The sequence below is a fragment of the Emydura macquarii genome, unplaced genomic scaffold (genome assembly GCF_026122565.2).
Source record: "Emydura macquarii macquarii isolate MOO-44397 ecotype Brisbane River unplaced genomic scaffold, CSIRO-AGI_Emac_v2 contig_2452, whole genome shotgun sequence".
Lineage (NCBI taxonomy): Eukaryota > Metazoa > Chordata > Testudines > Chelidae > Emydura > Emydura macquarii.
In genome coordinates, this window is record NW_027132589.1 from 3,762,846 (window position 1) to 3,781,174 (window position 18,329).

The 18,329-nt window shown below is 41.4% G+C and overlaps 1 protein-coding gene across 1 annotated transcript in view; it reads right to left on the reverse strand.

Annotated features, from left to right (window-relative positions):
* The window catches only part of F13A1 (coagulation factor XIII A chain), a 77,649-nt gene that overhangs the window by 26,255 nt on the left and 33,065 nt on the right, over window positions 1-18,329 (reverse strand). The window contains exons 5-7 of the mRNA XM_067562628.1: window positions 11,308-11,426; window positions 6,744-6,851; window positions 3,119-3,293 (exon numbers count right to left, since the gene is read on the reverse strand). Of these exons, the coding sequence (XP_067418729.1) occupies window positions 3,119-3,293; window positions 6,744-6,851; window positions 11,308-11,426 (402 nt within the window). The remainder of the gene's footprint in view (window positions 1-3,118; window positions 3,294-6,743; window positions 6,852-11,307; window positions 11,427-18,329) is intronic.

The following is an 18,329-nucleotide window of genomic DNA, read 5'->3' on the forward strand; positions in this document are numbered from 1 at the left end:
TAGGCTAAAGTCGCTACTGTGACTTTCAATAAAGAGCAACACCACACACTTGTTTCAAATTGTTTGATGACAATTACCTGAGTGCCATATGTATCTATGGATTAAATTTAATTAAAATGCCCTCCCAGGCTTCCAGCACATGAAAGCCATGGGGCCTCATCGAAAATCATTCATCTGACTATTTCAAGATCAATGACTTAGCTTCCTTTTCTTCAGAATGTTTTCACTTTTTAAAACAGATGCCTATCTTGAGCCAGTATGGGAACCTTGCAGTTGCAGTCATAAAATGTTACAGGCTTCAAATAATTCAAAACTCAAAACAATCATTTTAGCTGAATTAGCCTGTCCCCCATTCACTGTGTTCTTCTTGGTGCTCATTGGCAGTGGCCTCTTTTCATGTATGCAGCCATTTGCTAGATATGCCATTGCATAGTCTTTTAACTTGCTAGTCGTCAATTTTGGTTGTTTCTCATCCGGCTTCATAACAACCATGCATGCTAGATCTCTAATTGCACTTGCTGTGTTAGTAGGCCTACTTAGCCAGATTCTGCCCTCAGATGCACGTGTCTCCTACTGAATACAGGCGACTTTGAGTCTCCACTGCATTACTTCAGCTTTATAAATAGGGTATAGCTAGAGGACTGCAGAAATGAAACAGTGCCAATGGGAGCTGCGCACCTGTGCTTCAGCATGCAAAATTTGGCTCATTGTGCATAATAGTATGTCTGCAATGGAGGAGGTTTTAGGTGTACTGCGGGAGGGAGGCAGGAGAGTTGGCATGTGAGTAGGAGAAAATGCATCATCCAATGGATATCGAAATTTAAAATGGCTGGTGGTACTAGCTGTGCCATGATTGCAACACTTGTAGCATGTTGAAGATAGGGTTGTACTGGAGCCCTGCTAGCCCTGATATAAGTGTGGTATTTGTTACAGTGTCCGTGTTTCAGATGAAGAGATGCACACCTAAACTAAAGCCTCACGCACGCGCACACACTTCTCAACATTCTGAAATGGAGATTTCTGACGTCTCTCTCTTGTCTTAACCATTCCACAGCAACAGAACTACAGGATTGCAGGTCTAGCTCTCTGGCTGCTGTACTTTATAAAACAGAATTTTTACTTTCATTTAAGGAGTCAGTGGTAGTGTCGAATTTAGTGCTTGGCTATACCACACATCCTTGTGTATACTAGAAATCCCACCATTGCTACTACTTTTGGAGCTATTTTAGGGGCAGTCAATGGTGAAAATTTTTTAGAAACAGCTGACTGTTGACAAGGCCATTCGGTCTTCCATTCTGGGCAGGACCTGAATTTCTACTGCAAAAATCAAAGGAAACAAATATTTTCAAAAAACTTTGAGGCCTTCCTCCAGCAATTAGCCAGAGCTCTCAAGTGGAATGGTCTCTGAAGATCTGCTGTTGCTTTTACTATCTTTGTTCAAGATTATCACTATTTGCAAACAGCTGATAAATGAAATTCCATGTGGAATTGATGATGATCACAGTATATTGGCTCTATTTTTCCTCCCAACCAGGAACCAATCCACTCCAGAAATCCAAATATTCTTAGACTGCGCAGCAGCAGGCACTTTTGGAAGGGCCAAGTCCTAGTTGATGTAAATTGGCATAGCTCCCAAAGTCAATAGAATTACACTGATTTACACCAGGTAAGGATTTGGTCCATGTTTTTTCTTGTCTTATTAGATTCAGAAAGGTATGGAACAGAAATAGATAGTAAGGCATAAACGTAAGCTAATCGCACAGTGCATTAATCACGCAACTTCCAGGTCTGCCAATAGGAGATGTGATAGGTCTGTAGAGGTCATGGGTACAACACTGAAGAGAAAGAGGGATGTGGGGGGAGGAGGAAGGGAGATGAGAAGATTTCATTGGTTTATTTTTTTTATCTCATTTCTTCTTACCAATTTAAATACGGAGGCCCAGACCTTTGGTTATGGCCAGTGAGTTTATGGCTGCAGCTCAGGATGAGAGGTTGCAAAGACGTCCTTTTTGATTCCCTGATCCTGGGCTGACTGTGTACTACTCTGGTCACCAGGCTGGCAGTCATCACAGTAGGCCAATAGAGAAGTAGGGGATCAGCGGGGTTTAGAGAAACCAAAGCCATACCCTTTACTCCAGCCAAGCCCCTTACACTAGTAGCAGGGAGGTTGATATAGGAGCTGCTATGCTGGCTTTGAGCCTATAGAGGATCCCTCTACAGTGGCATAATCCTCTTGGACCCAGTTATGGAAAGAACTTTGGTCCTGGGCATGACCAGTGTATTCACATGTCTCACAGTGCATATGTCTTTCTTGGCCTCCAATGGCTAACAGTTTGACACTGGTGTCTAGTGATTATTTGGTATGATGCTCCTACAGTTTCACTTGACAGTGAAATATATGACCATACAAGCATTGCTTTCCCTCACTGGGATATGAACCATAGAACCTCTCTGCTTTTGATGCAACACTGAAACGCTGGTCTGAATAAGAGTGTTTAGCTTAACTTCTTGGTGCACCAGAAACATGATACACCAAGCCAGCATTTCCCTCCACAGTGCTGGCTCACAAACTCCAAGGACGTGTTGATACTGCCAATGACAGAATATTACAGGTGCTGTGCCAATGCACCTTAGTCTTGCCAAGAAGAATCCTTGCTATTCCAGTTATTGGGCTTCCTGGAGCAAAGAGAGACTGTCAGTTGTCCCATACAGCGCAATGGCTTTGTGATGTGGTCGGTTGCCCACAGTGGTTTTAGACTGAGATCACAGATCACCTGTTCATGATTTCAGTCTCAGATTTCCAGAGGAAAACAACTATTCCATTTGCAAAGTCTCCACCTGTCCCATTCTCCGTCATGCTCTCATTGCCCACACATCACTAAATACATATTTTATTGATCGTTTTAGATGTAAAAGGCAAACTTTAGATTGCTAAAGATTCTTGTAGAAGAGAAGCAAAAGTTGAAAGCATACAAGCATATTCAAAGTATGTTTGTTTTGGCCATATCATGGAAACAACCCCAACTATTTATTCTTGAATATTGTAAAGCCAAAAAGTAGATTAGATTGAAAAACTATCTGCACTAGATAAAAATATCACATGATTTTTTATACTTACATGTATTGAAGACTCCAGCAAAGACCCAGCACTGACCATAGCGCACAGGCATACTAGAACTATGATATTCCAAGAGGATGTCAACACTTCCAGTCCAGACTGACGGTGCTACTCCATTAGCATAAATATTGTCCCAACAGCCAGCAACCACTCCCTCATCATCTTTACCATTGATCTAACGAAAAAAAGAATTCTGTAAATCTCCCTATACATTAAGTATGTCAAAACTTTGACCTGGGTACAGCTAGATCCAGTGGTTGGAAGTTGCAGCTAGACAAATTCAGATTGGAAACAAGGTGTACATTTTTAGCAGTGAGGGTAATTAACCACTGGAACAATTTACCAATGGCTATGGAGGATTCTCCATCACTGGAAATGTTTACACTAAGATTGCATGGTTTTCTAAAAGATCTGCTTGAGTTCAAACAGGAATTAATGCATGGAAGTCCTCAGAATTAATTCACTGAGTCAGTGTTGTGCAGAAGGTCAGTCTAGCAGATCAAAACAGTCTCTTTCTCTTGTAATTTATGATATCTTATAAGTATTTCCAAAACATTTCCTATTCTTTATGAAGAAGGAAATCACTGCATTTTGGTAGGAGAACATTTTGGCATAGGGCAATTGATAAAATAATTTAGAAGATATAGAATGGTATAAAAACGTTTTCAAAAGTTATACAGTCTCTTCTATACAAGTTTTGTACAAATACGGGGGGGGGGGGGGGGGGGGGGGGGGGGGGGGGGGGGGGGGGAGAGAGGGGTGTTATACAGTGTATAAAAATGCTGTAACCCTCTCCCACATTATGTTGCTTCGTCAGATGAGGGGCTTTTCTTAGTATCTAAGAATTTCAAAATGCTTTATCATCTTCAGAAGAACAGAAAGGCTAATTGACTTACCCAAGGTAACACAATAAATCAGTGTCTGAGCTGGGACTAAAACTCAGAATTCCTGGTTTCTAGTTTTCTACTTTAAGCATTTGGCCAAATATCTAGATCTTTTAGTCACTTGGGGCCAGTTTATCAAAGGAATTTAGGTGCCATTGAAATCAAAAGGAATTAGGTCCCTAATCTGTTTAGGCACTTTCAAAAAATCCCACTGTTGGTCAAATGCTCAAGTCCAATGGTCATTTGACCAAATGACTGCAAGTTTCAGTCGTGTCACCAAATAATTAATTTGATGGAAATGTTTTGACACAGACATCCTAAGCTGTCATTTGTTTGTCATGGAATATTCATTTATATAAAGCATATTTTCTAGTGGTGGTTAAAGACTCCATGGAAGTGTCACATTCGAAGCAGGACCTGGGGATGTACTATCCTCCAAAGGGGTGGAGGGAGAGGAAGTAATCAAGTCGAGGACACATGATTCTTTGCCAGAAAGGAAGAAAAAAGAAAAAAAAGAAAAGTGAAGTCAAGTCAAAATGCAACATATGAACATTGGCAGTTTTCAATGGTTTTCTATTCATAAACATGTTCCCTGGGAAGTAAATATAGACCAGGGGTTCTCAACCCATGGCCTGCTTGCTGCCCAATCAGTACACAGCTGCAGCCCATGTGACATCCTCAGAGAACCTGCCCCAGTTGCAGAGCTGGCGGGGGTGTGTTGCAAAATTAGGGTAATGCAGGATTGAGCCCAGTGGTGTCAGCCCCCCCGTCCCAGGATCGCAGGTCCAGTGACCCTGGCTGAAACAGGCTCCCCAGCACTAAGACTGCAGCAGCAGGTGGGCTGCGTGGCTGAGCTATGTGCAGCAGAGATAGGAGACCAGCAGGCAAGGGGAGGGGCTGCAAGGTGCTAGGGCTACAGGAGGCCACAGGAAGTGACGTGCAGCCGGTGCTCGGGGGGGGGGGACACAGACCCTAGGTGGGAGGACTGGTGGCTGGGGGCAATCCCTGGATGTGAGGGGTAGATATTGGGGCACTGTCCCTGGATAGGGGGGTTGAGCTCTGGGGGACAGTCCTTGGGAGTGCTGGGGGCAGTTGATGCTAGGGTGCAGTACCTAGGTGGGAGACTAGGTGCATGGGGGGCAGTCACTGGGTGGGGGACTGGATGCCAGCGGGAGCAGTCCCTGGGGACTGGTCTGCCCTGGACAGGGCACGCTCTCTCCGCAGTGTTGGGGGGGGGGTCTCGATGCTGGGGCGACAATCCCTGGCTGGGTTGCTGGCTGCCTGGGGGGACAGCACCTGGCTGGGAGAGCACCCTGCACTGGACAGTGTTCCCCATCTTTGCAGGCAGGCTCCACAGCTGCATTCTCTGGGCGCTCAGCAGCAGCGCAGAAGTGAGGGTGGCAACACACCACGCCATGCCACCCTTACAGTAAATGAATTAACTTTAACAGTTGATGTTTTGACTTATTTTGCTAATTTAAAATGCTCTTGGTAGACATTTGCAAAAGTTGAAATGAAAGGTCCTAGATTGACTGGAATCGTATTGCTGTCATATAACAAATACTAAACCATTGTTTTTGGTAGGGGTACAGGTAGTATATATATTGTGTGGAGTGGCCCGCATAACACAAAACTGCATATGTGGCCCACAGTGGTAAATAGGTTGAGAACCACTGATTTATAGACTAATAAGTAACCCTGAACCCTACTGAGAAATATTGGGCTTGATTCTTCTATCACTTATACACCAGTGTAAATTCAGTGACTTCAGTAGAATTACTCCTGTCTTATACTGGTGGGTGTGTGAGAGGAGAAACAGATCCACTGTTATTTTTAAAGCTGAATCTAATACCATGCATCTAGCACACATGCAAACAAGAAAGATTTTGTGCTGTAACCAGTCACCAAAAGGCTATGCTGTGGCTGTTATGATGCAGCTATGGGGAAAATGGCTGGGGGTAAAAATGAAAAAGAGGGATGGCTGCGAAGTTGACCTGCACAAGCAAGGACCCTTGAGAAGCCTTGGACATGCCTGCCATAACAGGGGCTATTACATCCTGTATCAGGAGGGAGTGTGTGCTCCTCCACATACAGGCTCAGGTCTTCTGAATGGTGAAGGAGCTCCAGGGTCATGATTCTCACCTCGCACTGCTGGCACCCCTGATCTGTCCTTGATTAACCTAGTTATAACAAATTATTATTATTATCCGCACGTTGTAGATGAAGAAACTGAGGCACAGCGAAGCGGCTTTGAAAAGGCCAAATACATCAAATCCATGTCCAAATCAGAACTAACAGCCAGACCTCCTGAGTCCCAGTTCTGAGCTCTAACCACCATGTTGTCTTACCTGCTATGGGAAGATTGGCTTCATCAATGATTTGACCTGCTAGATACTGAAGTGGTGCCACATGGAGTGCCATCACACCAGGAAGTGCCATGTCTGAAAGTGACACTTCTATCGGTGTGGTCCTAGTTTCGGACAAAGATAACTGGCGAACACTAAAGTATCTTCCCTCCTGGAGTGAGATGTTATTTGTGGTAATCTCTAGAACTCAGCATGCACATGGATAGAATTAATCCAATCTGACCTTTAGCCTAATAGGGCAGTGGGACAGGAAAGTGAGATTCCAACCATGCAAAGTGGTTAATCAAAATCAGCTTCAAAATAGAAATAAAAAAAATAAATACATAAAACCAAGTCATTTCCAATACATTCCAGATCTTTATCATTATTGCATACCACTGCAGATCCAATGCGACTGATTTTGACTGGGTTCCCCCGCCCAGAGAGATCTAGTTTTGCTCTATCCATTAGGTGTAGGCAAGCGTCCAGAATGCCCTCTTCAAACTAAATAAAAGCAAAAAGAAAAAAGAAAAGAAAAAAAAAAAGAGGCTGCTTCAGTTCTTATTCCGGAAAGCAAATAAGAAGCTAATATTCTTTGCCCTAAAATACATTGATCAAGGTCATGTTTTAGTTCAGTGTTTAGAAATACAGTTATTCTTGTTTACTAATTATGCACATTTAGCAAGAAGTGTTCTAGTTGAGAAAATGTAGTCTTGCTCTCCAGTCAGTTCTGATCTAGGCACCTAAAGGTTATGGCAACACAGTCATTTTTACAGTACACAACATTTTAAGTGGCTATCGAGAACATAATAGGAAGTTATAATAACAACAAGAAGAATGCTGATCATTCAATGAGAACGCTGTGTCCTTCACAGATCCTAGACCTGTTGATTATAAAGGACCTTTCTGACATAGCTACTGCAGTGCCCAAAGCTGAACGAAGAATGCTTTACCAAAGTTAGGGCAAAGTCTCTGGACTTTAAAAAGTAATATGTTTGCACTTGTGCTTAAAATTAACTAACTATCAGGTACATTATATTAATTAGTTCTGGCCTATGCAGTTTGGACTAAGAAAATGACAAATGACCTAATGCAGTCTTCTTTAAAAACATAGTCTAAAGACTCCAACTTCTGAAATCCAGTAACAACAAGCACAGGAAAGAATAGGGGGCAGAGGTGCCTAAACAGACCAGAATCCATTATCAAATAACTTGCCCTTTGATGTAGTTCAATTTGCTTAGGAGAAATTGGATGGCTTCAGAAAATACCACTGTCCCCCAGAAGAGAATAGGGGACAGAGGAATGCACATTAATAAAATGATCATCGTCTACATTCACTGAAAACGTATTCAACAAAGTGATATTTCTTTTGCAGGCTGTGACATACATAAAAAGGTACAAACTACAAAACTTCTTCACTCATTTAATTCCATACAAACAATAGGATGCACATACCCAGTACGCGTCCATTTCTTAAAGAAACAAATATGCTATAAAAGTTTTGTTTTCTAATTGATCTAAAATAGAAACACTGAATTGATCGGGGTACTGATATACTGTTGCACTCTCTAACACAATACCAACCAGTAAAGTCAGTGTACATTTATCATCGTTCAACTCCTTGGTTCTATTAACCACAATTGCACTCACTTGGTTTCTCTGGAATTTAACAGAAACTCATTATTAAATAATCAGTTACAATCTTAGAGTGCAAAACGAATTCAGTGGAGGTCAACATTTCCCTACCCAAGGAGCTAAAGCTGGAGTCACATCATCCACACAATATTGAGTGTTTGCACTGGAAATCAATGGAATAATCTCACTGGTGTATATTGAAAATAATCCTGGGCCAAGGATAGATCTGTAAAGACACCCCTTTCTAAACAGCAACCTTACAACAGAGGATGTAAATCCTCTGGCTTAAATCTGCTGGCACCAGCTCTGACTGCTACAACTCACTCTGTTCCTGGCTTGAACCAATGACATGTCACTTTCACCAATGTAAAAAAAATATGTTTCCTTCGCATTTAGTCAAAGACCTGGTGCACTAAAGTATATTCTGAATTAAACCCTTGCCATCTACAGTGTATTAGGCATTCATTTAACTGTTCCTGGCTGCAGATCTCAATTTCACTGGCATACGCAGAGAGAGAGCCCGGGAGAAGGGGGCAGGGATTGGGAGCGGAGGGACATAGGAATTGCTATCATCATGCCTTTTGCCTTAAAAATCTATGAATTGACCTAGTACGTGTTTAGAGAGACAAGGTAGGTGAAGTGGTATCTTTTATCGGACCAACTTCTATAGAATAGAATAGAATAGAATAGAATAGAATAGAATAGAAGTTGGTCCAGTAAAAGATATTACCTCACTCACCTTGTCTATTATCCTGGGACCAATGTGGCTATAATACTGCAAACAACAATAGTAAGTGTGTTTGAAATAACTGGGTTAAAAGGACAAGAGAAGAAATAGATGGCCACCAGTATACTCTGGTGCCTTTGCATCACTGGAGCAGCACAAGGCAACCATAAACCAGACTAAACTTGTACATATACTGCTCCACCTTCCATGCCAGTTATTTTGCAAAAACTACATCAAACTCAATGCCATGTCGTCATCTCTTGCATTCAACTGCTGTCTACCGAGAGATGGTGAAGCAAATCACAGAATCTGAAGATATCCAAAATTAAGAAGTCAATGGCTGCTTTTGCATTGTCATAGAAGTGCCAAGGATCCAGAGAATAGCACTGAATTTAGTCCACACAGCATAAAGCAGTCACTCTTTGCTTGAGACAGCCAAGGACAAAAATTATTAAAAGCTGGATTCAAGACTGAAGTGTTTTGGCAGAGCTGTTTGGAGAAACCGCTGCATGGAATTCTACTGCTGTTTGGACAGCAAGGCTGGGGAGGACTACACAGACACAGAGATCTTGTCTACACACACACTGGCTTAGTTAAATCAGTTTAATTAAACTGGGACAAACCCTGGTGTGGACTCTCTAATTTCATGTTAAGTTATACCTGTTTCTAATTGACATATGTGAAACTGAAATAAAAGCTGGTTTAAACCAAGATAAGTGTCCATAAGCCTTTTATGCAAGTTTAACTAACTCAATATTTTTTTAAAATCATGTCTTAAATTAAGCTGGTGCAACTTTGTATGTAGACAAATTTAAGGACCTGAACATAATTTTATTGCAAAAAGCATGAAAAATCACTGTTAATTTGAACTCCTTAGTTTTCTGGGCAGAGCACCCCTTTCTGCCCAGGTCTCTTCCAAATCTTGATTTTCCCTGAATTCTGTTTGGATTGGGTTTTTCTCAGTGACTAGCAATTTACTCAATAAAGGGGAAAAGTCACACAGCCATGCTGAAGAGTACAATTGTTTCCCCACACCCTTTTATTTTCAGTGTCTGATTCTCTCTATTAATCCTTGTCAGTCAGCTTTTCCTGCCACCACCCAGTGGCTGGGGTTGCCAGCTGTCCAGATTTTGACAAGAAAGTCCACTTAAAAAGAGGACCTGGGAGTATCCTCTCAGCAGTGCTGACTGGATACTAAAAGTCCAGTTACCCACAGTAATGATGCCTCCGCCACTGGGTGAGGGGGGCGGGAAGAGCAGTAGCTGACTGACTCAAAGAGACTGAGCATGCTCAGTAACATCTGCTGACTCTACTGCACTCACTCTGCCCCCCCACAATTGGTATGGGTCCTCTCTGCTTATAGGATATAAAATAGCACTATACTCCATATAAAAAACAAAAAATAAACCACCAATACAGCAACTATGGCCTAGCTCCTCCTCCTCCCCCCAATAGTCCTATTTGTGCATGGTGCCTGCCTGCACTTTAATTCACTTCCACCAGTGTTCTTCACTCCTAACATCCATGATTCCTAAATTAAACCACACATTTAGAAAGTAACGTTTTTCAAAGTGACTGAATATTGGGTGATACCTATACGAGAGTCAATTGTGGAAGTTCAGAAATGTGCACTTCATTTGGTTGAAAATTCGGAACCCATCCATGTAGTTTTCAGGCCTGATTTTCCATTGCTGGACAGTAGTTTATTACATCTGCATAACTTAAATGATCAAAATCAGGATTCTCCACTCACTTTCACCCAAGTTCCACCTGTGTATCACTCACTTTACACAAACGGAAAGGACAACAAATGGTACAAAGCAGTGGAAAAAGTTGGGGCCTCCAGGTTTAAATGAAAAAAATGAAAGCGTATGATACAGATACATGTCAACACGAACAAGCAACATGTCCGTGAACAAAGAGGTGTTGGCGGGGGGAGGGGGGTTAGAGGAGGAAAATCATCCCATGCAACTTCTCACAGGGAAACCAGTGTTTATGTTAGGAAAGTTCCATAATCCAGATTTTTTTTTTTTTAAAGATAACAAATCTTATAACTGAAAAAGTTCTAGGAACCCTCAACGCCTGTGTCAGGATAACATGTGAGAAGAGGATACTTATTTCTACTGAGCTGCTAGAACTAAAGAGAAGAAGAGAAAAAGGAACAAACTATGCCTGGAATTGTATTGCACAACATTTGAGGGCTGTTTACATTTCTTTTTTTTTAAATAAATGCTTAAAATCACCATCTCCCTTTTTTCTTGAGCCAATTGGCTTGATCCTGGAAAAGCAATAATGCAGCAGAAGAAATACTGGTGCATTTCAGAAATGTCAGCTGATGACTTTAATTCTCAATGGACAGCCTCTCAATATCTGAAATATGCCCCTAAAACAAACCCTTTAAATATTAGATATTATGAAATTACATGTCTGGATTAGGTATATACCCATTTCATGCAATATTAAAATTATGCCCACTGTGTTTCTCAGAAAGAGAGTGATAATGCACTCAAGAGCCTACAATCTCAACCACAGTCTAGTATCAATTAAACTATCTTGCAGTATTACTGGGGCCAGCCAGATAAATTCTAAATGGCTCACCTGACCATAATTCCAGCTTCTGGATTTCATATTGTTGATGTCTCCATGGAAAACAACACCAAGGTCATTCAGAACATACTCTTCCCTTTCTTTCTCGTTATCCAGAAACACAGAATCTTCTGCATCAGAATTTACACACAATAATCATTAATACAGCTACTTGGTTTTTATGGCGGACAGATTTTAAAGATACTGTATTATAGGCATCTTAAATGAAAAATGGCTTTTGTTCACCAAGCATAACATTATTTCTTCCAACACAATACAAATAATAATTACAGCAATCACTGTTAGAAATAAGACATACAACTTAAAAGTATGCAAGACACAAAATGCTGACAACTTCTGACTGTTTTCAGCAGGATCTGTAAAGCATGATTAAAATGTCACATCTTATCAACCATTTTATGATTACTGTGCATCACTAATTTAAAAGTCTGAGCACCATGACGCACTTCTGCATCTGCAAAACAGATCAAAGACTAACAATTTCAAACCTATTAATGTTAATGGAAAATAGCTCAGTGTCAAGTGATTTAAAGAAAAATCTGTATTGCATTAAAAATGAATACAGAACTTGGATTGCCGGTTTACCCTTATATTAGCTAAGAGGTTTGAATTCTTTTTCCTGTAAATATAGTCATTATTGTACATTTGGACCCTTTAGCATGACTGACCATCCAATAAAGTCAGGAAATACTTGCCTTTCAAAGTGGAAAACAAGTAGAAGAGTCCTTTGTCAAAAATATTTTAAGAAATCTTTTCTAGATTGATCTCATTTCAGGCAAAAGCATATAGACCCTGAGCCGGCAAACACTATCTCACAGGTTTAAAACACATGAATAATCCAACTGAACTCAATGGGACTCTCTCCTGCTTAAAGGTAAGCATGGGCAGATCATCAGTGTAAATTGACTTAGTTCTGTTGACTTCAGCGTTAGTTCTGTTGACAGCAGCTGAGGATCCATCTCCATGTGTAAAGGCTTGCAAGACTGGGGGCTTTGAGATATAATGTAATATGTAATGCAACAGAAATTAATTGTGTGTCGTATGCAGTGAAATAAAAGCATAGCCATAGATATTAAATGAAATGGAAATAATGCTTAGGGTATTGTGATACGAGACAAGTATGAAATTATGCCATGTCACCCCTGTACCGGTGGTTCTACCATGTGCCATCAAAAACTAGTAATGTGGTAGAGTAAACTATACAGTTTATTTTAAATAACATAGTTTTTAAGCCATTCAAACAGGATATGTATTTCCATTTAAAAAATGATTTAAGTTTCTTACCTTGTCCATAACACAGTAGCTTGGGTTGAAACTTGGGGTGAAATCTTGTCTCTGTTAAAATCAATGGCAAAGCTGCCTTTGACGTCAATGGAGCCAGGGTTTCACCCCGTGTACAGTCTTAGCACAGCTCAACATACATATATTTTTGCAAAGAAAAAATTGGTTTGTTTAATTATCTATGGCTGTTACATAAAAGTACATGTAGTGAAACAGAAGATGGGGTTCTGGTTTAGGAAGCCTGTGTTACACTTGCAAAACTCAGAAGTGGCTTTAGATTGACTAATAGTCAATTCATACTATGCTGTGCTCTTGGTTATCACAACTATTACGACTTACTATCATATTTTCCACTTTTGGGAAAACGGACAAAAATAAGAAGTTTTGTCAGATTTGCAAGCATGCACAAATTCTTTTGCACAACTTTAGCCTGATCTTCCTAGACATCTTTCCAGCCAGTAGTCTGAGTGGAACTGAGTTGTAGTGCTGTGCAGGAGAACTACCAGTTCATCTGGTCCTGCTGGCAATCTCAATCAACTTTATTTAAACCAATGTTTCCATGTAAACATCCTAGAGGCTAATTCAATGCTTTACAAATCTATCACTCCCATCTAAGGGTATGTTACACTGATGGCGGCAAAGTCACCGTCGTCAGATCGACTTATCTGGATTGACTGAGCGGTCAATGTAGACCCGCTTAATCGATCAGGAAGTCGACATACTAAAACCACCTCCTCATGTGGCGTAGCGCTCCGTCGATGAGAACGCAGTTCCCATCGGCGCAGTGCAGTGAAGACACCGCGCAAAACAGAAGTACAGAAGTACTGCCGCCGAATCGCCGGGTAAGTGTAGACCAAGTCTTAGTCCCCAACTAGAAAGACACCATAGGAGATTTAGAGACCTACAAATAAGCAAAGTCAATTTGAAGAAGGGGTCTGTGTAGCTTCTGTGTCTCTCTCACAAACAGCAGTTGATCCAGTAAAAGATATTACCCCCCCCCCCCCCCCCCCCACCACCACCACCACCTTCTTTCTCAAAGTAGGACAGGCAGGGAACAAGTGACTCGCTGACATTTGCACTTCTGTGACATTTTGTGGAAATGTTTTTGGCTGCAAAAATCCAAAAAGATTTGCATAGCTTTAGGGGCCCCTCCCCCACTACTCACGCAGTGTTGGATCAGGAGCCTTTCAAAACAACACCAGAGCCAGAGTAAAGAAAGAACAGCAAGCAACTTTTATTCTTTCTCCTTGCACTTCCAAGTTTTGATACTCTCTCCTCCATAGCCATGTGTACATGTAACATGAAGATACCCAGCGTGGCACTCTGGCCCCTCATCATGGCTGGGCCACAGACAGGTTTACGAACCTCCTACTGGCTATGAATTGAGAGTATGTCTACACTGTAAGTGAAGGTGTGACTGCAGCTTTAATCTAGCGAGCATGACTAGAAAGAGATGCAAAGATAGGACTGCACAGGCTTCAATGCAGCTTCGCAACACGAGTGTGTACCCCGCGGATCAGGCAGGCTTGTGTGGCCCATGCCGAAGCCCGCTCAGCCATGTCTTCACTGCTATTTTTAGCATGCTGGGTCTACCTTAAAGCTAGCACAGTTGTGCCTACCTGATCTGCAAATCACACCTTTGATTGGCATGCATACATACCCTAATACAGTGTTTCTCAACCGTTTTGATACCAGGTATCTGCTTTCCGCCTTCCTAAACTGGGAGATCTTAGGGACTGGCGCTGGTCCACAGACTGGTCGTTGAGAAACACTGCCCTAACAGACTTGGGTCTTTTAGCTCAAGCGGTAGAGGATCATGTTTTTAAATTCAGAGGTCCCAGGTTATCTGTATAGATTTAGAAGTTGAGGACAGATCCTCAGATGGCATAAACGGAAATATTTCCATTGATTTATACCAGCTGAGAATCTGACCCTAGTGAAGTAGCTTGTCAAGTGAGTTTTCCCAGTTTCTGATTCCTAGCTCTGAACAATTCCTGCACAGCACTTTTCCAATAATGTTGCATACTTCTCAGATCAGAAGGTTTCTATATTCTATAATTTGCAGATTAAGCTTCTGTACATATTTACTTGTCGACCTTTGCATTTTATTAAAATACCTTTGTAAAAATGGGTGTAGAGAGAACATTTAAGGGGATTGAAATTGCATCTTCTTCCATCTATACTGATCATTTACTCATTCAGTAGAGATTGCCTGTGATTTCATGACAGCAGATATTATTTCCTTTCACAGATTAAAATATCCATTGATCTTGTGGCTATCAGTCTGACTGTCTTTGTTATTTGAAGATTGCATAATCTTTGCACAAATCAGATGAAGATTGATTAAATCCTTTGCCATTCTGTTTTTGTTTGAAAATATTTGTATTTTACTAAAGAAAAAGAAAAAAAAAAAGAGAGAAAAGGATCTCTGCTTTCACTGAAACATGGAAACAAGCCCTAGAAACCAATTCCTTTGATTTTTGACAGCTTTCAATACTACTGGCACTATTTAGAAGGAAATATGAGACATTTGTGAACTTCTTTGATTCTAAGCACTCTGCAGGTGCTTCCAAAATTTGCTGTGCTGGTGGAGCTGCAGATCTGATCAACAGGAGGATTCTATGAATTCCAACTAATTAGGTTTTGCCTTGGAAATAAATAAAAGTCTAGCAATTCTAGAAAAAAAGTACTACATTTAATTGCCTATATTTTACTGGTATGAAGATTAGTAGAGGGAGAAATACACTTGGCCTGAATAAAGTAATGCAGGTAAAGGGCCCTATTGTAGGTTGGCTCCTTTTGTGAGATCGAGCAAGGGAAGCCCACAGGAAGGCCCTCCTCTTCCCCCCCCCCCCCAATACAGGGGCCAGCCGCAGTGGCATACCCTGTAACCTCCTGAGCACAGGAAATGCTCTCTGCTAACACCTCCTGAGATGGTCTAGTCCCTCTCAAGAGAGCAGGGAGGAGGTGGGAGTCATGTCCCTCATGGAGCTGGCCCACCGCACAAGTGAGAACCAATGCTGCCTCTCTTTAACCTTTAAAGGGTGCATTGACAAGCACACTCCATGAGCACTGGGGAGCACTAGCACTGTGGTTCCTCTCTGTAATCAAACGGCCTCCAGGACTCCGACTGGGACAGTACAGCTCTGTGCCTCTCCTAAAGCCATAACAGGGTCCAGAGTATGCAAGGGCTAGTATGGATGTCTGCAAAATCTACCCAGCACATGGTCAAGTGCAGTGTACCTCCCCATCCCCCAGGACTGCTACGCTAACCTATGAGCTGGAATAGCCGAACCCATCTACACCACTGGGGCAGTGAGTTAGGGACTTTGGGTGAATTTCACCTCTCTTAGATTAATAACACTTAAGGTTATTATACTACATGCCGCCGCCACTGAGGCATGGAGCTACACTTCAGTGAATGGCTCTGGTCGGGGGAGGCTGTGAGGAGCCTCCCGAGCCTTTCCTCACTGCCAGAGCATTTCACTGAGGCAGGGAAAGGCTCTGGCAATAGGGAGGAAGCAGGACACCACCACCCTGTTAAAAATAGCAGTGTAGACATGGGGAAGGGAGGAAGGGCGGCACTGCTTGGTCACAGAGAGAGCAATGTACCTTACCATCTATCCTGCTATTTAGACTTGTGCAGCAGGAAGGGGAGGGAAGGGGGTGGCATGCAGAATATGTACTCTACACATGCTGTTGCAAGGAGTGTGCAGGATAGAAATAACCATAGCAGTTCAAATCTGACCCTTAATTACAAATTATGGAAAATTTCCTATGACACAAAGTTGGATTCACAATCGTTGATGTGAGCAGTTCAGGGCCATCCATGTATACATAATCCTCAAATTATATACAGTATATTCAAGGATGAGTGGAAGAAATTTGTAATTAAAATGGCAAAAATGCATATAACCACAACAGCTTAAGTATAATGCTTAGTTAACAAAAGGCTGTAATGAGTGAAATCCATTATTTCAGCCAGTGAAGCTTGACCGAATAAAGTATATAGCCCTATATATAGAGTGTCTACAAAAATCAATATTCCTGAACCTGAGAGGTGCTGAGCTCTCATAGCTAACTTAGGGCAAGGGAAGTTATAGGAGCTCAGCACCTCCTGAAAACAGGCTCATGGTGTCCACATCTGAGATTATTACAGATGTATGGTTTACCTAAATATGGAAAAATCTCTTAATCCTGTAGTGTGTTGAGAGTTTGAATTGAGGGCACTCATCGTATTTCATCATAGGTCAGGCCCTAAAGTAATGTGGCTGAATTAGTAAAGTCTGTTTGGTGATTACTCAGATATACAGCTAAAATAGGAAAGTCATATGAGAGACTCCAATGACTTTTAAGGTAAGCAATGTCAAAACCTCTCTCTAGCTTGACTGTTAAAGTATATATACTTGTCCTGAAACTGCAGAATATGCAAACTTGACCAGAAAGGTACATCAAAACTGAATTCTTGTAACAAAAGGTGCTATACAGGAAGGATATAAATATTTCACCTTTGTCATTGAGGGAATCTCATCCAGAAACACGGACGTTTCTTTGACACAATGAGCCAGAAAGCTGCAAGTGAAAGACAAAACTTGTCCTCTAATTAATGTAAAAACACTCTCATAAATTCAGGGCATTTGTTTCTCTTTTTAAATGGTGTATTTCACCCAAAGGTTATGTATTAACCTAGCAAGTGAGCCTATAAGATTTTCATACCACTGCTTTCTATGCTAATCAAGGATTATATTTAAGCTGCTGAGTTTTTATACACTTTGGCTGATCCCCTTAACAAGTTTCTTTTGGTCAGGGTGCAAGGTAAAGAGGGGCATTCTCCCTCATACGCTCACAGAAAGAGGCTGGGGAGAAATAAGCATAGTAGCCAAAACTACTTAGAAACATGTGACAAGAAACAAATATAGATCAAAATGAAATCATGCCCTTGGACGTGCAGAAAATTAAACGTGTCACAGTCATCAAGAGCTGCGACTTGAAAACATACAAAGAGATATCCCAACAGGCAAAAAGGGTCAGCGTCTGCAAATAGAGAGTGGAACACATGTAAGTAACAGACCAAAAAGTGGTGATTTACTCAGCACAAGGCTGTCTAGGAAACATTGGGATAAGTCCTTCTTACTTGTTGTTCTACTCTTGTGGATTCTTAATGGATCTGTGTTCTTGCATGGCACTAGCAGTTTCAATCCTTCCTGGCAGAGCCTTATGTAATCTTGCCCATAGAGAGTTAAAGTTTCTAAGGCCAGAAGGGACCATTGTGATGATTTAGACTAATGGTTTTCAACCTTTCTTCATTTGCGGACCCCTAAACATTTCAAATGGAGGTGCAGACCCCTTTGGTAATCTTAGACGTAGTCTGCAGACCCCCAAGGGTCCGCAGACCCCAGGTTAAAAACCACTAATCTAGACTGACCTCCTGTATAAAGATTGTCAGTGATGGAGCATACACCCCAGCCTTGGGTAAATTGTTCCAATGGTTAATTAGTCTCACTGTTAAAAATGTACATATTGTTTCCAGTCAATTTGTCTAGCTTCAACTTCCAGCCACTGGACCTTATAATACCTTTCTCTGCTAAACTGAAGAGTCCATTGTTAAATTTGTCCCCTATGTAGTTACTTTTATACTCTAACCCAGTCACCCTTAACCTTTTCTTTGTTAAACTAATTAGATTCAGATCCTTGATTCTACCACTATAAAGGCAATTTTTCTAGTCTTTTAA